Raw genomic sequence first — 22,384 nt, 5'->3', positions numbered from 1 at the left:
GCAAGGATTTTGGGGGGTGGACTTTCCTTGGTGTCTTCCTTTGGCATTATCGATTGTCGTAGGACTCCTCTCCTCGTGCGAGGTTAGAGACCGAGTCGCAGTGGTTCCCACTAGCACAGCAGAGTAGCGATGGTCCGTGGAGCAGCCAAGCAGCAAGCGAGGTCAGAGCTTCTTGTGTTCTCCGACCTCCATATAGTATAGGCCATTGGCCGATGATTACTGATCTTGCTGTTTCGCACTGCTTGACGTTCATCGGCATCAGGGAGCGGAACCAGAAGCAGGCGGCTTCGCACTCTAAGGGAGGTTCGCAGCTTAAGGCTCGGGCTGAGGGCTTGAAGATTACATGCCCAAGCTGTAAGGTACGAAAAAATACATTCTCGATATTACAATAGCAGTTATTGGGCATACCGTGCAACTGTGAGCTGAACTACATGCTATTAGGGACCGATGCCTAGTTACAAGATCTTAGTTCAGCATATGGAGTCGAAGCATCCAGGCATATCGGTACCGGCTGAAAGCTCCTTTGTTAAGTAGATAGACGCGACGAGGTCAACAAACAGCCGAGTAGAGGGGGAGGCCCATAAAATTCTTAAAAAAAGACTGGTGGAATAGATTCCTGACTGAGGGAGGACTCAACATCATAATCCAAGCATTTGGAGATCTTTCCGCTAACCTGAGGACAATTTATCCATTCCCCTCGGAGCAGCCGGGGCTGTTAGTATCCAATGTACAATCATAATCATGTTGCGGATGCTGGGCTGTGGACTGGACATCTACACCATCAAACCATCGGGTTTTAGGAATCATGGATGCTTTCCCATTCTATTAACACCAGTGTGTGCCACCCGCCGCATACAATATTGCTGATTCTCTGTCCATCTGCAAGTCTTGGCAGATCTATCTGTCGTAGTTGCTGAACGTCTTCTCCGACATCTACCGGCCCAAGCTGACCATATTTGTTCCAACCGCATCCGTAGAGTGTAGTCCCGTCGGATATAACAGTATGATTTGAACCGCAAGACACCATAAGCCCCGCCGACGAGAAGTCCATGTCAACTGGATTAGGGAGAGCATCGTTTGTTGCTATGTTATTTGGATAGTCTGTGGCATCGGTGACCGACTGGTCTTGATCGGTCAGTCCCAATTGTCGGTGTTCAGACGATCCACTGTAAACAATCGCAATGTGCTCCTAGGTGAGCCCATCCATGGGCAAAGCAAGAGAACCAACGGGCACTTACAATGTGTAAAGATCACCATCTTTGGTCGTAGCGGCGGAGTGCCACCCTCCACCTGCGACAGTAGTGACTCGCAACCCTTGGAGTGCCTCTACCGCTGTAGGTAGTTCACGTTCGCGGACCTCAGAATTACCGTGGCCCAGTTGTCCTTTCAACCCATATCCCCAGGTGTAAAGATCGTTGGTAGTAGAAATTGCTAAAAAATGGGTTCCCCCAGCAGCAAGGCTGCGAAAGTTGACTTGCGGGGTGTCGGGATTGATACGTCTATATGCAGTAGATCCTAGAGCCCAAGTAAGGATATCACCGGAGGACGTAATAGCGCAAGCTTGTAAATAGGTCACAGCAACGTCGTGACATTGAAATGGGAAGATATGTTCTCTGATACGGAATGTTTGGTTGTCTGCCCTATCATCGTTCGTATTTTCTATTTCAAACAAAGGTCCACTCTCCATATCATCCAATTTTCGTTTCAGCTGCCCAGTCTGGGGGGTCTCCTTAGTTCGCTCTTCAAAACTCAATAAGCGTAAGTTCTCCACCGTAAGAACATAGATCGTGCTCTCATGCCGGTCTCGAGCGTCCTGGCGCGCTGGAACAATCTTTTTCACCTCTAGTTCTTTTTCGGAACTGAGTCGGATCTTGGCGTGAGACAGACCCTTAACACCAACAAAAGGCTCTGTGAAGCCCCAAATACTTATGCAACCATCTTCACAGCACGAGAAGGACGCTGACCATGTTGCAGCTAACCCAACAATAGAAGGTTGACCTTGAGTAGATGCTAGTATTGCAGGGCACTCTTGACGAACACTCCCATCTGTGGACGTGGAAATTTGGTCGCCGCATTGTTGAAAAGCATTGAAGCCAAAGGTAAACAGCGTTTGGTTAGGCATGACCCACAGAGATGGAGACGCGTACTTGCACGCGTCCTCGTCCGCGAGCTCTCTGTTGCTGGAGCATTATCCCACAAAAACTTGAGAATGGAACGACCACCAGGGTTAACAAAATCCGATACAGCTTTTCCTACTGAGGTACGCTTCGCCCATTATCATCCCTATTTTCGGTAGGTATTTGATAACCAGAGAGCATCATCTCGACACCAACTAATGCTCATCGCAAAAGGAACGTGGCCTTTAGCTATGCCGAGAGTCTACTGGGTGCCCTACGATATAAGAACACGATAGTTCCCAAGGTAGCTCCAGTTATATCTGTACTGTCTCTTTGGGCGGCCTTTGTTGTGGTTGTCCACAACATGGGCTTGAAACTTGCTATGGACGACAAGTAAGCGAAATACCTCAGCCGGAAATCGCCAGGACTTGCCTCACCCCTTATGTGGTACGCATGGGCAGATTGATAGCGATTCTTGGTGTATCACTGGCTATGCTGTTAGCTTTTCGTATCAATCGCGGGTTTGAACGTTATTGGCAGGGCGCTCAGCTATGGACCGCATTATCCATCCAAATCAGAACCCTAAGCCGCCTGCTTTGGAACGGTGTTCGTACACCCTCACCAGAAGCTTATCAAGAGAAGCTCCAAATAATGAAGCTCCTCTTAGCTGTTGCAATTGCTACAAAATATGCGTTACGAGGCGAAAATGCCCTTGAACAGCAAGAGTTGATCCGATTGCTTCCCCATGGCTACGGGAGTCAGTCTTATCGATCCAGTCTCGTAGATTTTGGTCCTGAGGCCAATGCAGCTCTGAATGAGGAAAGGACGTCGGAGCAAGCGACTGGCGGTAGCACTGGTGGCGCGACCTCAGGCAGTAGGGATGGGTATGAGGGCAAAGATATTGGGCTGCGTACCCACCCTCCACTAGTATTGCTCCGACATCGATCTAGTTATAGCAAGGGATCTGCAATATCTAGTGTAGCGCCGTCGCCACCCCCATATTCACGTCCTTATCCCGTGTACCGAAGACCTTTCGGGCCGCAACCAGAAACGAATGTACTGGTAATAAATGCGCCATTAGATATTATTCACAGAATCAGCGCATACGTCCGTCGCCAACGGCAGCAGAGCACAGTGGATTTAGAGGACACTCCTTCAATATCAAACGCCATCAATGCGATGATAGATGCCGTATCAAAATTCGAGCAGGTTAGAGGCTCGCATGGGATGTAGTGGTAACAGTATTCGCTAAACTTTGGATTGCTGTCAGATTCTATATATACCTATGCCTAAATCGTACGACATTCATCTGAAGCAGGCACGCTGTGGAACGCGTTCAATATATGTCTAGGGAAGTCACAAACTAACTCTCCACAACACAGATACTGCTGGTATATTTCCTAGCTCTACCCTTTCAACTTGTCCGCCAACTAGGATGGCTACTGATACCCGTCACTATAATCACCTCCCTAGCCTTCTTTGGGGCAGATGCAATAGGTACGGTACGTCCGATCTGTGACGGAACGTCACAATATTGCTAACTACGCGCGCTTGTATAGCGGGAGAAATTGAAGAACCATTTGGGACGGACGAAGTTCGTGACAGCATCCATCATTTACTACCATCTCGATTAAAGCCAGTGGCTGACTTTTGTCCCTTTTTCGCAGAACGATCTTCCTATCGACTATTTCTGCGGCAAATTGCGCGGCGATATAGAGTATATCATGGAAATGGTTTTGGATGTAGAAGACGAAGACGAGATAGAGGAGGTGGCGACTGAACCTAAGAAAGAGTCATAATGGTATTAGATGCACAGGACTTTATCCAACATTGTAAATAGTCGGGACAACACATGATATTATGTGCATTTACCATGGTTTCAATCTTATGGAATTCTCTGCGATGTCAGTATCTTTCCTCTCTCCCGTTCCGCTTCTGAATTCCATCCTACCCCTGATGTGCGCGTTATCAGACGGTGCCGGTTATTCAGGACACGAACGCGGCCATACCTGTAACTGCTACGACTTGATATTGTGTATGTTTCGCAAGCTGCTCTAATCCCACACGATAAGATCGAAGGAGCCGTTGGGTGGTGCCAAAAGGAATAGGTGTCCCGCTCAAAGAATTTGTTTCCTTTTTCGGCAGTCCTTTCGCATTGCACGAAGACGTTGACATTGGCGAACTCGAAAGAGGAGACCGCAGGTCCTCCGCGACGCTGTTACTGGGATCGTAAACGAGTAGATTCCGTACCCCAGATCGCAAAGTCTCAATGCCGACGATCGTCCGGCTGTGTCCTTGATGTTGGAAGTAGAGACTAAGAGTGATCTCCATTAGAAAGCCAGGTAGAACTGAGCTCAACTCCCCGTGCTTACGGTGGCTTTTCGCTGGAGGTAATTATGGCTCGCTCACTTGTTGAAGTAAATCCAAACCGCTTTAATCCTTCAGATTGCTGTGCGACAGCTTCTTGGGCTGCTTCCCTAAAGTATTGCTCAACCGTGTCCAGAACCGCATGGTGTTTGCCATCTGAACCCGAGGGCCGATGGAAGTCATATACTGTCACTCTGATATCAAACGTTGGTATGACCCAAATGGTAGCATCATCTTTGTTGCGCTTATACCTTATCCCCATCCACAGAAGAGTGGCCGCGATTTCTGTGGCGCCAATCCATTTCCGTGATCCTACTAAACGGCCAGAGAAGTGGCTGGCACCCATCTGGCGCAAATCAGCACCAGCTACCTGCCAGTAAGTCTCACAGGAACAAGGTACCTGGTCAAACCCGGCCCTCCAAGCACTCTCGGCCATGCTTTGTAACGTGGCAATTTCAGGGACCCGCAAGCATTCACTGCGTGGATCACAGTCTTGCTGCAGCGATGCAATCACAAGATCCCGATAAGGTGGCATTTGGAGTAGGCTTGATAGTAACATTTGAAAATTGCGGTAGCCACATCCCCAACCTCTATCCATAATACTTCCTTCATAATGTATTACAGAGGAATGACAGGTATACGCTAATTTCGTTTGATTCAGGGAATTTTTGGATTGTACTTTCGCATGTGCATTATCCTTTAATAGGGATGTGAGCTTAGGGATAATACCTGCAGAGATGTTACTCAGGATCTACATGCGTATATACGTTTCAGAACATAGTTGGATGGAGAGATCGAAATACCTGGCGTCATACGGCCATCAGATGCGGACTTTGCTGGTTCTTCTCCTCCCTTCCGCAAATCCTTCGTTTGTCGCTTTGGCAGAGGTTGCTTCCCTGCGAAAGATCGATCCGGTCGCTTCATTGGATTATGAAAAACTGGAGACTTTGAAAAAAAAGTTCAATATGCATACAATATGCAGAAAGTTCTCTATATAGGAGACGCTGGATGTGTACACTTGGTGTTGGAGAAGGCAAAGTTGTCTGAGGACCTTGACGTTGCTATACACCCAACGAGCGACACAATGTGTATAGACAAGCTCTCAGCAGGTCGCGAACGCAGGGAAGACGTGACAACGTACATCTAAGTTTGTATGTGAGCTTGTTGCATTTCCATTCCAGTTGGGGCGGGTCGCTCTCAGAGTAGAGTCTTCAGCAGGTACATCAGATGCACTGGAGACGTTTGTTACAAGATGTTGAGCAGCGACGACTTGGTTAGTCTCCTCCGCTTCATAGTGCCCGTTTACGTGGACTTCAAACTGTGGATCTCCAATCTCGAACGGAAAATCGCACACTGGACAAGGCTCCCACTGTCCCATGGCAAAAAGCAGATTGTTAAAAAAAGCAGATCGTTAAAAAGGAAAGTCAAAAGCTGAAGGTCGCTGGTGGAAGCTTAGGCAATCATTTATAACCTTGGATGTTATTTATCACAGGTGACCAACAAGGCGCCAAGCATCTTGGCATCCCATTTGGCAACTTGAATCTGCATCTTTAACAGCATCGTTGAAAGCTCGGGAAAGTTTCTGCTGGAGCCTCTGATTTTCACTTGACTGGCGTCTTTTACATTGTCCAACTATGCCAGGAACATTACTTCCTGAAGACAATAGAAGTATACGCACGGCTGCTCGTGGATTGGAGGTGCGCCTCAAGTTATGGTTCGGCGGATTTGGTGCTTTTGGCTTATTCCTGCGCTATATGCATGTTGCCTAGGTCCTTGCATCCACAGCCGCGCGACTTTACACCTCGCAGCAGAATGAATGGTCGTACACTGGGAATGTCGGCGCTATAGTATTGGGCCGTAAACAAAACGCCGGATTTGCTCTACAGCTGATTGAAGTACCGGTACGCTCTATGCTCCGCGCTAATCCAGTTCATATTGAGTTTCTGAGCTGCTTCTGTTGAAAGGCTGGTCGTATTCTTTGGGAGTATGATGTCACGGATGATGTGAAATATCAGAAAGATCGGCCATTTTTTCATAGTTTCGTGGGACCGGTAGGTATATCTTTTGATCTTGAGCATTGCTGAGCATATTAAACTGATCGCCCCATGTCAGGATTCTATGATAGGCATTTCATTTGCCGATGAGAGTGAAGCAAGCGATTTCTATGATACCTTCAACAGAAAGGAATCACATGCACCACCAGCTACTGCTACTGCAACCCCCCCACAACCTCCTTTTAGGCCACAGCCGGCTCCTCCACAGGGTATTACATTTTTGGATTCCAGTTTACCTTCACGTTACTAAGATTCGCCAAATTTAGTGCCGTCGACATCCCCTACTCCCAGTGGAATAGTTCCTAGTCCTAGTGCAGATTCAATTCGAAGCATGAAAACCGATTCTGCCAGATCAAGTAGGATTTTCTCCGGTAGTCTTCGCAAAACTAAATCGGACAAAAAGCGCGGCAAACTCGACGCTTCACAGATTTCTGCACCTTCGAATTTCCAGTGAGTGATCTAGCTAAAACTCCGCAGAACACAAGCCTAAGAATGGTCGACTAATCTATGTAATTTCTCAGGCACATTACTCATGTTGGCTATAATCCGAAGTCCGGATTCACGGTATGATGCCCTTTTTTCACATTGGGAATAAATGACACTGATGCATGTGTTTTACAGGCACACAATATTCCTAAAGAATGGCAAGCAATCTTTGCAAAGGCCGGCATTACGGAGGTATGCAATTAGTCGGGAAGATGGGCATTGAGTAGATAGTAAAAAATGACTCCTGGCCAATTTGTAGGAACAACTTCAAGATAAGAAGACGGCGAAATTCGTGAAGAATTTCATGAAGCAATATACTGCAGAGGGCGGAGTGGGAGCGAAACCGTCACTACCAGCTCGAGATACTTCGCCTGCGATTTCGGCTCCCCCTGCTATTCCGAACGCGGGTGGCGCAACTGGTGGTATGTGAGCTGGCATGGACATTAAGAAAGCCTAAATCTTACCAATGACTTCGGAAATAGGACGACGTGCGCCACCACCTCCGCCGCCGACTCGCCGCAATCCTCCACCTCCTCCACCTTCCCGTGCAGCCGCGCCTCCTCCAGAGCCGCCACGCCGTGCAACTCCTGCCGTTCCCACTCCTGCACCGCCCCCGCCTGCTCGACATGTTCCTGCACCTCCACCTCCTGTGGCGTCGTATCAGGAAGTATCGCCCAGCAGTGGAGGTCCGCCACCTCCACCACCGCCGCCGGCATTTGGAGCACCACCTCCTCCTCCACCGCCTCGCTCTGATGGTCCGAGTGCACCGGCTGCGCCGCCTCGTACTCCGGCGGCACCATCTGGCGGCCTTGACCGGGGCGATCTACTTGCGTCTATCCGTGCTGCGGGAGGTATTGGGGCTCTCAAAACTGTGCAAAAGGACGAATCAACAACCCCGCCGGAACCAGTTGATAGAGGCGATAGTATTGCCGAAGCCCTGAGAAGAGCTCTAGAGGACCGTCGTCCGGCGCTAGCAGGTAAATGCAATACGGCTCTCCTATGAGCTGAACTCCTTTAAACTTACCATAATAATGTTTTGAACACAGACTCTGACGACGATGACGATGACGATGACGATGATGGCGATTGGTGATCCCCCGCTATTGATTGATGAGCTAGCATACTAGGTGTACCTCACGGTTTTTTTATATTATATTGCATTCATATCGGTCTGTACTACAGAAAAAACCATGATCTGACAATGCATTTGAACACCAAACGCAGGTGTATTCATGATGTTTTATGCGTGGGGTTACCCATGCCATATTCCTTCTCTTTTCTTGCTACAATAACTATCTACTCATATCGAATGCCCGATTGACGAACCTTCTCAAGGAAAGCCTCCAGCTTGCACGCCCTTTTGAAATGCTCATGCAGATCGGAAGTTTGATCCTCCACCTGCCACACTAACTTCATGGTCTCTTGCAGATTGCTAGGATAAGCTCATGCGTCAGCCGCCATGTCTGGGGTAATATATTCCAAACACTTACGCTGGAATCAACTTCCTCGTTTCCGAAAGCACTTGATAGTAGTAGTTCACTATGAGAGGAATATAAATATCTCCTAAGCTCGCAAGTTCTCGCAGTCGTTGCCGGTCTCCTACAGCGACACCATGAGCATAAATAGATCATCCGTCATATCTGCATCAGCCACCAAACGTACCCGTCTTCAACCCTGCCGATTGAAGCTCGTTGTTGCTCTCACGGACAGTTTGTTCCAATTCAAGTTTCTCCCAGTCTTCTCCCTCGGTTTCTGTTACTTCAAGCTCTTCTGTTCTCGCTCCTTCCGACGCGCTTGCTTCTTCGTGTTCCGGTACCAACCAGCCCAAGTCCAGAAAGTTTCTAAAAGACTCCTGTACTGTAGCTGTAATGGCCTATATCAAGAAATTAGACGATCAAATCTGAACATCGCGCTCAGACATCTCGTGAATGAACCTCACCTTCATATCGTGCATCCATTTTCGGTACGGCACCGATGAGTATCCTTCAATGTCATGCCTATGAGTCAAGAAGGCGTTAGATGATTATGATGTGCCTAGATAGCCGTAAATTGAGAGCTTACATTTGGGATGGAGGCTTGGAGTACCACAACGACAACCACTGGGCATGCAGTTGTATCGCGTCAAAAAATGAACTGTAATGCAGATGCTCCCGAGCTGCCTCTTCCACTTCGGTGGGGTGATCGTAAGGCGATCCGCCCGGCAAAGTGCCATAAAGCCATTCAATCCGCACGAGCTGGTCGGAATACTTGGGTGTACCAAACCATCTTTGCAGAAACTCACGGACTCGGATTGCGGAATTGATACGGCCCAGTGCTGGAGTACATTCATCAGATGATCAGGCCAGTCAATGTCAGTCGATTCAGGGACGAACCTAAAAACCTTCGAATGAGCAGATTGCTGCAAAACAACGCATGTTCCTTCATGGCGGGTTCCCATAGAAGCCATCCCAGAGCCATGATCTGTCTCTCTTCCGCTTTAGTGGGACCGTCGTTTAACTCTGCAATGGCTAAGTCAGCCGGGGACGATGTGACTACAGGTTCCTAATGAACAGCGTGTGTGAGCGAGAGTATTCAAGCAAGCCTAATGAATCGCAATCCCAGATTACTTTGAGAACGCCCTGCAGCAGTGCACGGTGGAATGCAGCTTGCGCAACGCGCTGGCAGTCGAGGCCATTGCTTGCTGCCAATTCAAGGTACTTGAGCGGCTCGGGATCTTCAAGTACATCTATAAGGTATCAAAAATTAGATGACGATCCCGAGCAAGACTGGGGGCGACAAATTCAGTCTCCTTACTCTGCAAGAACAATGCATAGCGATCGACTTGAGTTCCACTAGGAAGATATGATGCATACTGGGCAATGAGGTCATTCTGTGATCGGATGGTTAGAAATTTTATACTGCATAGACGATGAAGCAGAATCTCACCTTGTGCGCCTCCGTGAGCATTTCCACGTACTTCTCTATTATGAAATCTGCATCTTCTGATGGAACCGGCTCCGAAAGGTCTCGCAGGAGAATTATGAAATGTGTCACAAATCGCAAAAAGTGCGGAGACAGTGCCGCACTTGAATCATTGGGTGAGTTGAAACTATCCGTAAATTGTCACATAAAACCGAGAAGATAAATACCTTATGGTGTCGGCACCCTTCGGATTGCTTAGCTGAGACCGGAAATGTGAAAGGAACTTATTCAGAGTGTTTAAAATAATGCTCTTTTGCACGACGTGAAATGGTTCCTGTGCGGCTCTTCTGCTAACAGAGATCAGTAACGTCCATCAAATTATGGTATAGACCCAACTGATACCTCAAATGTTGATTGTCGCTCTTCTCCAAGTGCTCGAAAATTGCACTAGGCTCTAGCGGCTCCATCGGACCATCTATCTGCACCTTATCTGTCGGCTCATTTGGCAAAGGGACAGATCGAAGTCGCTGGTGGGTAAAAAAGCGGGTTGAGTGGCAGTTGCAGCGGAGACATTTGGAAAGACCTTTATCCACCTCGTCAACCATTCCGTCTTGGAGAGCACGGTAATGCATCCACAAGTGATCTTCCCAGTGCTTGCACACTTGAGCAGCCTATAACGCGAGCGACGATGAGCAATTCAAGCGAACCTCATCGCAGAATGCTCCATTCATCCTTACATTTTGCACATCGCCTGCAAGAATCGCATAAGTTGCTCTCTCATAGGGATCGAACGATTCCTGTATGACTCGTTTCAGTCTGCGCTATAACTTATGTTACTCATATTGACCGAATTGCTCTCTCACGTTTGAAGCAATTTGAAAGCAGACCGCTTTCCATAGATCGCGATTCTGATTGCCCAATTTTTTCTCGGCGCCTTCTGTATAGGGATCGACGTTAACTCTAGCGTCACAGGCTCATGCATTAAGAACTTGAGAATTACCCCTTTCTGGATCATTCCATAGAAATCCGCCCTGTAGAGAGGCAGCTCGCCAAGGCTGGTCGCACTGCTGGTACAGATCCATCGCATCTTCAATTTGCCCGCGTCTAATGTACTCGAACGCTGTACGATGCAATGTCGACTCATAATCCTTTACATCCATTTGTGAGTCTAATGGTTATCACAAGTCTCAACATTGATACTGACCGCATCTTCTGCCTTCAATCGCTTATGTTGGCGGATTGGTGCATCTGGATCCGCTTCAGTCACCGTGTCATCGTTTGGTGGACGCCTTCCGGCTCTCCTTGTATCGTTGATGTGCTTCACAGTATGCATCCAATACCCTCGTCGGACCTCCACAGGATGAAACTCGCCCGGTGTGGTTTCCTCCAACCATGACAGAACGGCCTAGTACAGGTTAACAGAGATAGAAATATTTACTAGGTGATCGTGGCCAAAGGACCTTCGGCAGTCTCTTTTACCGTCACCTCCCCAAATGCTCTATCGTTGAAGTTTTCAACTAGAGCGCTATCACTGGCATTCTCATCGGCGGTTGGGAGATCTTCCATCAAGTCGTCAGCTTGAAATCGCTGTCTGGCAACCTCGTCGGTTAGGGATAGGGCAAAATGGATTGAGGAACTCGTCAAATTGATACGAACTCGAGCAATAATTTTATCAGCTGCCACGTGTTTGCCTCCATTTTCCACCATCGCAGTTCCATTGCCTCCTTAGTGACGTTAAAAATCGGATCAGACGTCTCCACCTCGTGTAGCTCTTTCACTCTACCATGAATGTACAGTATCAGTCTTTTAAAATCAAGCAAGAACCTTCCAAGCGATATGACGCACTTATTGAGGCAATATGCTTGGTATTGGTCAACCAGTCCGTTTTCAAAAAGAAGATCCTTCACATTGCTGTCCTTGAGCATCGTCGCAAAATTTACATAATCTTCTCCGATAATGTATTCTTCGCCTGTTATAAGTGTTGGAAAGATTGGCCAGGCCGTAAGGATCGCAGCTCATCAATCTCGCGCCATTACCTTGCGCGGTCTTTATGACATTCTGCATTGAGTCAAGAAATCCTCCACGTAAGGCTCCTATCACCAAAAGCAACGAGAAAGATGAAAGGTACTCACATCAGCTCGCTGAAGAAGAGATGTATACAGTGAATTCGGATCCTAAAATTGGAGCATTTTTCAGTCGGAGGTACAGATGGGTCTTTCAGTTCAAGTACCTACCCTAACACTTTCTACTTGTGGCCGAGAGTGCCTACGGACTTCTGCAAAAGACCCATACTTTTACAGCCGCATCATGAATGAAGGAGCCATATCTAGGTACTCACTTCGGCGGTTAGAGGAAACCGGCAAGGAACTGTTCCCTAGATGGTCATTGGGGTGGGAGGATTGTGCAGATGAACCGATGGATGAAGCCCATGGCTGCGAAGTGCTGGATCCCCGTGCTATCAAGTATAAACTTTAAGATGGGGCCTCCAGAAGATCGCTCTTCAAACAGGTTACCAACCCTGCGAATGTAGGAATGGTCGTCCTGGCGTTGCAAATGCTCTTTCCATTTGTTAGACAAAGGCGGTGAAGTGAGAGCAGAGGGCTATACGGTAGGAAAGCTGCCAAGCGCTTCGTTACAACTGATATAAAAAAACAGTTCCCATTAAGGTCGCTCACATGGTAAGTTCAGTGATAACAAGCAGGGTACCTCGCGCCAGAAAATGCTACCCCCACAGGCTGTTGCAAGAGCCTTTTCGCCTGAGCCCCTGTATACGTCTCGGAGCAACGATGATTTACAGTGATCTACTGAACAATGACAGCTTCAGTGCGCGCTGTTCCATAGTGCGGAGCCGATGGGTATTGGCACTAGTACATAGATTCCAACCAATTTAATCATAATTTTACTCGATTTAGGCAAATGAACTATGCCCACAGAGATGCTCCACCATTGAAAAACCGGCAATGAACGGATTGCAATTACTATCCCTTTGCAGCCATCTATGAGAGGAATATTCTGCAGTTGCCACAGGGGTCCAATGTGCGCATTGTCATATTTCTATATAAACCCGCCTTCTCTTCCCATTTCCCAGGTTTTCATCTTTTCCCACAGATATCATCATGCCACCAAAGAAAAAGCAAAAGCTTGAAAAACTCGACAAACTGTGAAAGGGACGTCTAGTAGAAGAACTTAGCGTGTAGATGATTGTATTGCACGTGACAGGATAACCTAGTACGGTCAGGTGACCTAGTAGATCAGGCCATGCTGGACTACAAGCCGTAAAAAGGTTTTTCAGACTAGTTGTAGGTCTTAGGACAGATATAAATACGGGAGCCCCAGGCCCCCGGGAGAAAGATAAGCTGAACTGTAGATGACAATACAGTACGGATTAACTCAGATATATAAGACGGACAGTTAGTTCTTAGTACGGCGTAAAGCCGTATACTAATCCCAACACGGGATCCCATTACTAGCACCCGTCCTACTGAGGTACAGACGGACTAGGCCATAGGTACTGCCGTATCACCTAAGTCACTGGATAGAGTTACCTTCTACTACAGCACTCCAGCTCTTGCCCAGTAGTTAGGATAGTTACAGTACGGTAGATTCCATGGCCCGAACCTACGAGAGGACGGTGTACTTGTGTCGACATCTTGTCACGCATTGAGCCATGCACCACCACCCTTTCACACAACCCTAACTGTTTGCAGCAAGCCTGGACATTGGGAATGCGTTACTGGAATCGAGATACACTGAGCACCTGCAATATGGTAACGATCGTGCAATCAATGTTGGATGGACACGGTAGACCAGAGGTGTTCAGCCGCAGGAGTGTTCCAGCCGTAGCGTAGATTAGCTAGTTAGCTTTTCCGAATCGGTTGTCGCCGGTTCAATCCCTGGTGCGGGTGCTAGTGCCAATACCCATTGGCTCCGCACTAAATGGGCAGATTATATCACCACGTGACAAATATCAAAGTCTCCGTTCAACAATGGCCGTTAGTAAATAAAATAAAAATAATGCAGGAAAAACAACAAAATGTAAAGATGGTGGTGATGCGATGTCTATCCTGATGCCGGCTGCCTTGTTACGTCCTTTGTCCACCCTTCCAAGCGCTCCAGCGCGTGTTGAACATCCTCGATCCCTTCCTCCGCACTACGCCCATCTATCCACGACTCTAAAGCACCAAGAGCCCGTGAGACATCCTCGCCGCTCCTGACGCTAGCTGCCGCATCGGCGACCCCGTGTGCCGCAGCTCTGACAACCGCCGTGCGAGCTGCTTCAATCTGACGTTCGGGTCTGGGACCCTGCGCACGCAAATTCCAAGCACCAATCTTGTCCAGCCCTTCAGCAGAACTGAATGCCATGGCATTGTACTCGGGCTTTCGGGCCCGTTCGATAACTTGTGCAAACGCTTTGCCGAGGCCATCGGTAGTTAGGGGCGCACCACGAGTTACGGCAACTCCAAGCAAATCATTCAATATGCGTGGGGCCTGCCGCCGGTCACGGACACTTCGTAGTAAGTCGAGGGCTGATCTCTCGTCATTCGAACCCGCCGCAAACACGGCCGCTGCAGACTTGGGATCCGACGCAAGGCGCGACCCGAAGGCGCGTACGAATGCACGATTGAGCCGAGTGTCGTTCGGATCTATTCGAGCTAGCAGGGCAGCTTCAGGCGTCTCGTCTTCGACTGTCTTACGGACAACTGGTACGTCTTTGCCCTCCGCCTTTGACTTCATCAATCGGTACAGATACCATAGACCTCGGATATCGCCAGCCCTTCCCATGGCATCAATAAGCTCCACAAATGTCCGTATAGTTGGCGCTTGTGACCTCTCCTTTAAACCATTCCATATGCGCCACGCTACTTCCTCCTCCCGACGATCAACGCCTCCTTGTTCTGCATCGCGACCAACAGATCGGAGCAGACCCAGTAAAGTGTCTTCGTGAGGCTGAATTGTGAACCGCGATAATCGTTCGGCGAAATCCAAACCTCCCCTTGCAGAACCAGAGTCGGTGTACGCCTGAAGAACTACTCTGGCGGACTCGGGATATAAGGGTACTCCAAGACCAGCATATCGATTGGCCCAATCCAAGCATTGCGAGAGGGCGTTCGTCGGCCCAGCAATTTGTGAAGCAGTACGGAGTACCTTCGCTTGAATGCGAGACGACCGAACTAGCGACCATTTCTGAACGTCGCGGAAGACCAACTCGATATCTGCCTCTGACCGACATTGCTTAAGCAGTATGCAGGCAGTGGTTGAATTTGGGCCAGTGCGACACCCAGGTTTGATGGGATAGATTTGTTGGAGCAATTGAAACACTTTTGACGCTTCCTGGCGATATTTTCCCCCTGCAGTGAAACAAAGGTCAAGTACCTTATTCAGAGTTGCCAGCCGTGGTCGCATATTTGGTGTGTTGGCGATCATTTGGAGGATTTGCAGTGCTGTTTCGACCTCTTCAGGCTCACATGCTCGGATTAGGATGCTATAAGTTCGCGAGTTGGGACTGATGCCCGTGTTGTGCATCTCCTGTAAAACTGCACATCGAAGGTATTTAGAAATCTTGTCGATGTTCCCACGCCAATGCCTATTGCACTTACGCGTCTGACCCATCTCCCGGTTTCCAGCTCGATAATAAGCCTCAATTAGTGCGTTGAACGGTCCTGCCAATAGTCTCTCAGAGTCTTCCAATCTCTCAATGCCCTGTAAGTCTTGCATATATTGTGCCACGACCGTCTGTGCCAAATCCAGCCTGCCTAATCTACAGCAATCTTTTGTGATTTTGGTAATCGCTCCCGGTAGCACAGCATTGTGATGTCGAAGGTTTCCCGAAGATTGTTGAAATCGTTTGATTGTTTTAAGATATAACTGGTATATGGAGTCGTTTTGTTCATCAATCGATTTTCCCCGCAAGTCAGCAATGGCACATGAAATTGCTGAAAGAACCTATTGCACACAATGATATCGATGAGTACAGGCTCGGCGACACTGGGTATACTGTCAAGGATATGACAAACCTCCTCCGGACCCAGATATCCAGCATTTTCTCGTCGTCTCGCCCGTCGCAATGTCCTTTCTTTTGCGGCCACAACTGCGTCGACAGACGGTTGATTGGATTCCAGAGTTTGAAAAATGACTTCCCATCCTGGTAATCTTTGCAGCTCAGAGGCCGTTGCTTTTCTACGTTGGAAATTAGCCTCCTGTTCTTCAAGACGCGCTGGGTCAGCGGGGAATATCGTACGCTCGACGGTTTGGTGCCGCCAGAGTGGAAAGGTGCGGCGATTTAAAGGAACTCGGATGACATCACGGTAAAAGACCGGTTGAAAGGCGGTGGAGGAACATACAGACCGAGACTCAGAAACGGGCCCTTGCTCCTTCGATTTGGGAAAGAGTCTGGTACCTCGTCTTAATGAGGCCGGAAGACGGTGTGCTTTGGGAAGAGACATCACGGCCAAATTGTGGGTAAGGTTCTCGATTCAAGCGCCCCGACGACCCTGTATGTTAAATATCGCCCTTGCCCTCACAGCGATCCGGTTGTCATTCCGCTCGTCGAGTGTGATCTCGTCGTCGGCTCGCCGATCGCAAAACCTTCCAATGATCACGTGACTTTTATCCCCAACTGTCAGTGAAACCGACGGCCTGAACGACGCGGCCACGAACGGCACGTCGGTGATTTTGGCACGACGAACATTTCCTGCCATCCCACCGCCTTCCCCAGCATTTCATATTCGCAGAGTTCAATATGGCGAGCCCTGTTCCTCCGTCTGCAGTTGATGCTCCAAAGAAGGTAACGCTTCGCGCTGGATTGTTGGGGCTCGTGTAGCCGCGGCTCAACATGTATGCTGTGGATGAACTCACGCGACGTTCTACGGATTTGCTTGTTTGCAGGTTACCTTGACCGGATATGTTGGTTTTGACACGATTACACAACAAATCGAACGCAAGCTGCTTAAGCGGGGCTTTGCCTTCAATGTGATGGTTGTTGGTATGAATTGGGAGATCTCTGTCGCTTCCAGTAAGGGTTGTGCTGACACGCTATACAGGACGTAGTGGGATGGGAAAGAGTACCCTCGTGAACACCCTTTTCGCGGCTCATCTCAAGGATTCGAACGCACCCAAACGTGCTGATACATTCCGTCAGACTGTCGACATCCAGAGCATATCGCATGGTGAGCAGTGTGCCTGAAGGATAGTCATGCTCTCTGATAACTGATATTCTGATTTGCGGTGTCCATTAGTCATCGAAGAAAATGGCGTGAAGCTGAAGCTAACCATTACAGACACACCTGGCTACGGTGATCAAGTGAACAACGACAACTGGTAGGATGACGAGTGCCGCGAATTGCCAGCAGGAAAGAAGCTCATTCGTCGAGGTGCTCGTTCCTTTATTTACAGCTGGGATCCCATCATCAAGTATATTAAAGAGCAGTATTCAGCCTACCTGCGCAAAGAACTCACGCCGGCACGTGAGAAGCGTATTCCGGACACCCGCATTCACGCTGTCTTGTTTTTCATTGCCCCCACTGGCCATGCGTACGTCTTATCCTGTCAATTCTCGGTCGAAAGATCGCTGTTCTAACCTGTATCTTCAGCCTTACTCCACTTGACATCACAGTTATGAAAAAGATCTCCGAAGTGGCGAATGTCATCCCTGTAATTGCCAAAGCTGATTCATTGACGATGGAAGAGCGTACTGCTTTCAAGCGAAGGATAAAGGAAGAGATTGAGTTTCACGGCATCAGGTGCTATCCCTACATAGACATTGAGGAGGATGTGATCCTGAGTGACACGGATCGTGTGGAGCGGCAAACTGTACAGATGATTAGAGTAGGTGGCTTGTTCCTTGATTATGCCAGTTCTACTTGTGCTGACCATGTTTCACGCATAGGATATGATTCCATTCGCTATCGTGGGATCTGAGAGGAATGTGGTCATTGATGGCAAGGCTGTGCGTGGGCGGAGGACACGTTGGGGAATCATCGACGGTGAGTTCAGGACAAGACACTGACAGTACTTTTATGGACAATTACTCATTTGCCTCTTTTTTTTATAGTGGAAAATGAAAGTCACTGCGAATTCGTCCATCTCCGCAACTTCCTCACTCGTAGCCACCTCCAAGACATGATCGAAACGACCGCCTCTGTGCATTACGAAGCGTTCCGAACCAAACAATTGGTCGCGTTGAAGGAAAGCACGTCGCAGATGGGAAGCTATAGATCTGGGCCGGACACCAGTTCCATGACCGCAAGTCAGGTATCTGCGGCATAGATCTGAGCCGCATTTCCTTTGGGGATGATGATATTGGGAATTGTAGTGTGTGTGTGTGTGCGTGTGTGGAGGAATGTGTAGCTGGCCTTCATAGAATCGTTGAGGATGTATCCTTCCTAATCTAAAAATCTCATATGTATAGATTGGTACAACGTATCGCTCTTGGAAGCAAAACTGACAACCACAGGGTGTAATGGAACAACCAGGAAATCTGGCCTACTCTATGGTAGATTGTAATTTCAGCATGTGTAGATACAGGCTTGCTAAACAACGAAAGAGTGGAAGTTTATACTATCACTATCAAAACACCTACGCTACTCCTCGTGCAAATTCTACTTCGTCAGCATGTATCCCAGTTCACCCCAGAAACCAAAATCCTGCTTCTGAAATCCCTATGAGGAGCACTGCTACGGTTTTCAGGGACTAGTCACCAGGCAGGGTACTCTACATTAAGAGCGTCACAAGCCTTCATAGGGAAAGCATCCCAAACGACAACATTTGGATAATCCATTGCAAGATCCAGGACGGTATCAGAGTAACCCGTCCTAGGCACCCAACTCAGAATCAATTTTTGCAAAGTCATCCTCGTCTGTAAAATGGTTCGTAAGCTCGCGATCCATTCTGCGGGAAGTGGCACCTGAACAATGCTCGTCACCGTTTCATCCGGTCCCTTGTGCCGGAGATCGAGGACAACCAGGTTTGTGCAGCGCCGTGCTATTTCATTTAGGATGTAGTGATTGGGGAATGTCAGAATGGAGAGTAAGGATAGCATTCGGAGCTGTGCCCCGCGCTTTTGGACGAATTGGATAATGGAGGGTTGCGGTATAGCGTCAATGTCCATCAAAAGAGTGTCAAGTGTCCTCGGGGCATGCTTGCAGAGTTTGCGGAGTAATTTGTCGGTGGGTTGCAAGCCTTGTAGATCGAGCTCTGTGAGATGTCGAAAGGCGCTGAATATCCTTGGTAGGGATTTATGGAGTTGGGCAAGGCACATTTTGGCGCGATGTTCGGTATTGACATCTTCGGATTCTTCCCGGAGATTATGTCGGATGGATAGAGAGTGGATACGCGAGCCAGATTTCGAGAGGGCGGTGAGAGCGGTGCTCATGCTTGAGTAGTCCTCCAGGGACGTGCTCGGGCGGATGGGGACCTGGAGAACTTGGAGGTTGGTGCAGGACATTGCAATGTGGTTGAGGAATTTTGCACAGTGGTCCAGAGTTATGTGGGCCTGGTCTGCTTCGAGGCCTCCGAGATGGCATCTTGTTAGGTTTGGTCCGAGACCTTCTTGGACGACGTTGAGAAAGTTGAGGGTTGCGTCACGACTGGTACTTGTTATTCCTGCGAGATCGCAAATCTGGAGTCTTGCGAAACCAGCTTGGAGGGTCTCGCGGACGTCCAGAGGATACACTCCAGATACGGGTACGTCTGCACAGTCTAGTTCAGTTGGAATCTCTGGGATCGTACACGCAGCCGGTATATGCCCATCGGTTTTATCTCCGATGTGACCATTTCCATCGTTGCCTCTCTGCTCGTGGTCGCTATCGTCATCAGGCCAGTCATCACCTTCATCCTCCTCATGGTGCATCACGATAAGCTCTCTGGAGCCGAGAATCATGTGAAATTTCAGTGCTGTGAGCTTGGCACATGCCTTGAATATCGCCTTGAGCGAATGGACTTCAATCCCGCCACTCGTCTTGTCCAATTTCAATGTTACCAACTTCGGACATGAAGTTCCTAGTGAGGTCAACAGTTTCGACATCAACGGGAGACCACCGACGCTCCAGCATGGTATGGCAGGTATATCCAGTCGTCTGACCCAATCACCCATCGCCTGTCCTTCCCGGTTGAAACTACGGCTGAGCTGCAATGCCAGTGTAAAGTTCAAAAGACTGGGAAAGCCGTTCAACATTGGATTGCGCCATAACAGGACCGAAGCTGTGGCGTTCCACGCACGGTTTGCCAGACTTGCTTCAAGAAGGTACATTTGGCCCTTTATATAAGCACTCTTGTCCTCGGTGTGCCTGTTCCCCACGTACTGGAAAATCATGTAAAGAATATCTGGACTGAGGACTGTGATACCCGTCGGCGATTGCATTGCGGGAGATGGACCCGATCTGAGATGTGATGGTCGGCGATGCAAGTGTTTGTATCGATGCAAGCCTTTTTTTGAGCAAAAAGTGATTGGGATTGCAGGATTCGTCGAACCATTTGTGTGTGGTATCTCGCTCTCAAGATGATCATTAACTTGACCATAAAACGCATTCTGAGCCTCAAAGCTTTCATTAAACTGTTTCAGTCTCTCGGCGAGAGTAGGCTGACAAAGAGGCAAGCTCAAAGCAAACTTGCAGGATTCCATAGCGGTAGCTACCCTTCTCTTTGTCAAGTCCTCGCCCGAGTTGATGGATTCGAGGACTGCATGACACAGCTCGATGACGGGCCGTGCGACACGGTCCAGAACGATCTCTGCTCCAGAGACCGTATTCATGCATGAAAGAGCCGTCGCATTAACGAGGGCAAATGTTCTGCAAAAGGGCTGTCAGAAAGGGTGCAGAGAGGCTCCACTATCCAACTTTTTGACGCGTCCTACAGCCCAATCCTGAATAAGGAGCTTCCCCCCCCCCCCCCCCCCAATACGCACAGCACCCTTATCGCATGGCTTACCTTGAGTGTCACGATATCTTTCAAAGGAAGGTAGTGCACTTTCCTCTCGGCCATGTCATCTGGCAGTGTCAGCCGCGAGCTGTCAAAAGCTTCCAGTTAAGCCAGATGTTTAAGTGATCACTAGCTAAGCCACACGTGCTTACGCAGGACGCCTCTCGATTTGGGGGATGACGCAGTCCACTTGTTGAACACTTTCGAGATCCTTGAACACTCCCAATCTGCACACTATGCGTTTCTCTCGTGCCCTTCTAGTCGTCGCTATCCTTGCAGTACTTGCTCTTGTGGTGGTGCCTTCGTACGCTGCAGCTCAGAATGAATACCAAGAGGTTATTTTGGATGCGGGAAAGAGGACAACTGCAGGTAGGTGGTCACTGAGAGGGCAAGGATGAGTGACGCTTTTGCAAGTTTGAAAGTGCGATTTGCAAGAATTTTATTTGGGTACTTGGATGTGGGTAGCCAGAAAGGATTGGCACTAACGCTCTGGCCTCATTTTGTACTTTCAGAAATGAAGCGCTACATCATTTCTTTCAAGGAAAACGCCAACAAAAAGACTCTGGACGACCTCATAAAGAAAGTGACTGACGTTGGTGGAAAAGTAATCAACAGGTATAAATTTGCCATGTCCTCGGATTCAGCAGATGCAGAGTAGTTAAATATTGGATGTTAGGTTCTCTGTTATTCCGGCCATTTCAGTTGAAATCCCTGCGAATGTCGTTACTTCCTTTTCCTCCTTCTCCGGTGTTGACTATATTGAAGAGGACAAGCCTGTTCAAGCTTATGGTGGGGTTGGAATTTAATGCGGTTCTATGAAGCGCTGCTGCTATATCAGTTTGGATGCCATAGTTGCATCGCCAGTGATTGTTTTAGGTTTTTATGTTTTTTTTTGTAAAGTTTTTCGTCTTACTCGTAATGTTGAGTAAGTATGCCAGTGTGCTAGTGTTTTAATGGATATGGAATACTTTTGAATATTGATACATTTTCTGATGGTCTGGGCAAACAAAGCAAGTGTCCAGTGTTGTTATGCACGAATTTATGCTAATGAATTGCCAGCCCACTCAGTCAACTGTACCATCGAACGCTCATTCCCATCAAGGCCATATCTCCGCCTACATGATATATTCATGTTCTCCCGTCTATGCCGGCGATCATTACTTGAAATTGAACGTTCCCCAACTTGAGCAAGAGCAAAAAAGCTGTGAGATTTCCCTGCATCTTTTTGCTGATGCTCCGTTTCCAGTGCTTTTAATTCTCGCATGATCAACGGCCTGCATCCAACTTGTAAATTTCAACTCCAGAAAGTTTCCTTTTGTTCTCCCATGACTGGTTGGTTGGAATGCCAATTGGAATGTCCCCTAATCACATGAACGGATCGGATGCCATCCCCTTCAAGAGCTCCAAGGACTGCAATCGTTTCTCTCTGCCGACCGCCGAAAATCTGTCGTTTCTGATCTCGATCCCTCACCACGGCCTCACCGTCGCCGCGTCCACAACAGCCGGAAAATCTGTTGTTTGATCTGCATTCCCTCCGTCCACAAC

The 22,384-nt window shown here is 48.5% G+C and overlaps 10 protein-coding genes across 13 annotated transcripts; 5 read left to right on the top strand and 5 right to left on the bottom strand.

Annotated features, from left to right (window-relative positions):
- The first annotated feature begins 18 nt into the window (after positions 1-18).
- On the top strand, positions 19-791 carry SPPG_00541 (uncharacterized protein). The gene is made up of 3 exons (XM_016748868.1): positions 19-161; positions 263-359; positions 442-791. The coding sequence occupies exons 1-3, from the start codon at positions 130-132 to the stop codon at positions 532-534; spliced, it is 222 nt and encodes a 73-aa protein (XP_016612880.1). The 5' UTR covers positions 19-129; the 3' UTR covers positions 535-791.
- Positions 792-796: 5 nt separating this feature from the next.
- Positions 797-2,123, bottom strand: SPPG_00540 (uncharacterized protein; the record flags this gene model as incomplete). The annotated part of the gene is made up of 2 exons (XM_016748867.1): positions 797-1,166; positions 1,239-2,123. Coding segments are annotated over 2 exons (1,255 nt in total), but the record flags the coding sequence as incomplete, so codon positions are not given.
- Positions 2,086-4,020, top strand: SPPG_00539. Of its 2 annotated transcripts, none has more exons than XM_016748866.1 (6): positions 2,086-2,292; positions 2,352-2,510; positions 2,579-3,326; positions 3,388-3,435; positions 3,500-3,614; positions 3,677-4,020. In XM_016748866.1, the coding sequence occupies exons 1-6, from the start codon at positions 2,210-2,212 to the stop codon at positions 3,895-3,897; spliced, it is 1,374 nt and encodes a 457-aa protein (XP_016612878.1). In that variant the 5' UTR covers positions 2,086-2,209; the 3' UTR covers positions 3,898-4,020. The 2 variants fall into 2 exon arrangements, with proteins under 2 accessions (XP_016612878.1, XP_016612877.1); XM_016748865.1 differs by having other exon boundaries at positions 3,500-3,711; positions 3,785-4,020.
- SPPG_00538 lies at positions 3,338-5,906 on the bottom strand. Of its 3 annotated transcripts, XM_016748862.1 has the most exons (9): positions 5,626-5,906; positions 5,458-5,545; positions 5,288-5,402; positions 4,885-5,213; positions 4,736-4,830; positions 4,490-4,678; positions 4,127-4,431; positions 3,990-4,070; positions 3,338-3,899 (listed from the first exon to the last, which is right to left on the bottom strand). In XM_016748862.1, the coding sequence occupies exons 3-8, from the start codon at positions 5,295-5,297 to the stop codon at positions 4,003-4,005; spliced, it is 996 nt and encodes a 331-aa protein (XP_016612874.1). In that variant the 5' UTR covers positions 5,298-5,402; positions 5,458-5,545; positions 5,626-5,906; the 3' UTR covers positions 3,338-3,899; positions 3,990-4,002. The 3 variants fall into 3 exon arrangements, with proteins under 3 accessions (XP_016612874.1, XP_016612876.1, XP_016612875.1); XM_016748864.1 differs by having other exon boundaries at positions 5,288-5,429; positions 5,501-5,906; XM_016748863.1 differs by having other exon boundaries at positions 5,288-5,545.
- A 78-nt stretch (positions 5,907-5,984) lies between these two features.
- Positions 5,985-8,241, top strand: SPPG_00537 (uncharacterized protein). Its single transcript, XM_016748861.1, has 10 exons — positions 5,985-6,181; positions 6,254-6,385; positions 6,449-6,535; positions 6,597-6,747; positions 6,805-6,988; positions 7,060-7,102; positions 7,160-7,216; positions 7,284-7,446; positions 7,507-8,001; positions 8,071-8,241. The coding sequence occupies exons 1-10, from the start codon at positions 6,119-6,121 to the stop codon at positions 8,115-8,117; spliced, it is 1,422 nt and encodes a 473-aa protein (XP_016612873.1). The 5' UTR covers positions 5,985-6,118; the 3' UTR covers positions 8,118-8,241.
- SPPG_00536 (uncharacterized protein) lies at positions 8,149-12,898 on the bottom strand. The gene is made up of 26 exons (XM_016748860.1): positions 12,870-12,898; positions 12,632-12,789; positions 12,443-12,563; positions 12,264-12,380; positions 12,160-12,200; positions 12,058-12,099; positions 11,962-11,983; positions 11,771-11,894; positions 11,582-11,704; positions 11,405-11,516; positions 11,130-11,330; positions 10,926-11,073; positions 10,789-10,862; positions 10,663-10,722; positions 10,519-10,596; positions 10,328-10,452; positions 10,153-10,272; positions 9,950-10,088; positions 9,818-9,893; positions 9,631-9,749; positions 9,397-9,565; positions 9,086-9,338; positions 8,964-9,021; positions 8,687-8,897; positions 8,515-8,623; positions 8,149-8,456 (listed from the first exon to the last, which is right to left on the bottom strand). The coding sequence occupies exons 3-26, from the start codon at positions 12,489-12,491 to the stop codon at positions 8,321-8,323; spliced, it is 2,706 nt and encodes a 901-aa protein (XP_016612872.1). The 5' UTR covers positions 12,492-12,563; positions 12,632-12,789; positions 12,870-12,898; the 3' UTR covers positions 8,149-8,320.
- A 1,016-nt stretch (positions 12,899-13,914) lies between these two features.
- Positions 13,915-16,470, bottom strand: SPPG_00535 (pentatricopeptide repeat domain-containing protein). Its single transcript, XM_016748859.1, has 3 exons — positions 15,940-16,470; positions 15,523-15,868; positions 13,915-15,459 (listed from the first exon to the last, which is right to left on the bottom strand). The coding sequence occupies exons 1-3, from the start codon at positions 16,366-16,368 to the stop codon at positions 13,985-13,987; spliced, it is 2,250 nt and encodes a 749-aa protein (XP_016612871.1). The 5' UTR covers positions 16,369-16,470; the 3' UTR covers positions 13,915-13,984.
- Positions 16,471-16,535: 65 nt separating this feature from the next.
- SPPG_00534 (uncharacterized protein) lies at positions 16,536-18,497 on the top strand. The gene is made up of 8 exons (XM_016748858.1): positions 16,536-16,709; positions 16,811-16,907; positions 16,966-17,091; positions 17,161-17,242; positions 17,318-17,455; positions 17,515-17,749; positions 17,811-17,907; positions 17,976-18,497. Exons 1-8 carry the CDS (start codon positions 16,665-16,667, stop codon positions 18,188-18,190), a joined length of 1,035 nt encoding a protein of 344 aa, XP_016612870.1. The 5' UTR covers positions 16,536-16,664; the 3' UTR covers positions 18,191-18,497.
- A 120-nt stretch (positions 18,498-18,617) lies between these two features.
- On the bottom strand, positions 18,618-20,927 carry SPPG_00533 (uncharacterized protein; the record flags this gene model as incomplete). The annotated part of the gene is made up of 2 exons (XM_016748857.1): positions 20,849-20,927; positions 18,618-20,709 (listed from the first exon to the last, which is right to left on the bottom strand). The coding sequence occupies exon 2, from the start codon at positions 20,670-20,672 to the stop codon at positions 18,618-18,620; it is 2,055 nt and encodes a 684-aa protein (XP_016612869.1). The 5' UTR covers positions 20,673-20,709; positions 20,849-20,927.
- A 93-nt stretch (positions 20,928-21,020) lies between these two features.
- SPPG_00532 (uncharacterized protein) lies at positions 21,021-21,850 on the top strand. Its single transcript, XM_016748856.1, has 3 exons — positions 21,021-21,208; positions 21,352-21,454; positions 21,516-21,850. The coding sequence occupies exons 1-3, from the start codon at positions 21,076-21,078 to the stop codon at positions 21,643-21,645; spliced, it is 366 nt and encodes a 121-aa protein (XP_016612868.1). The 5' UTR covers positions 21,021-21,075; the 3' UTR covers positions 21,646-21,850.
- Positions 21,851-22,384: the final 534 nt, after the last annotated feature.

This window comes from Spizellomyces punctatus, assembly GCF_000182565.1.
Source record: "Spizellomyces punctatus DAOM BR117 chromosome Unknown supercont1.1, whole genome shotgun sequence".
Classification (NCBI taxonomy): Eukaryota; Fungi; Chytridiomycota; class Chytridiomycetes; order Spizellomycetales; family Spizellomycetaceae; genus Spizellomyces; species Spizellomyces punctatus.
The sequence above is the reverse complement of the archived record's forward strand: the minus strand, read 5'-3'. Positions and strand labels throughout refer to the sequence as shown.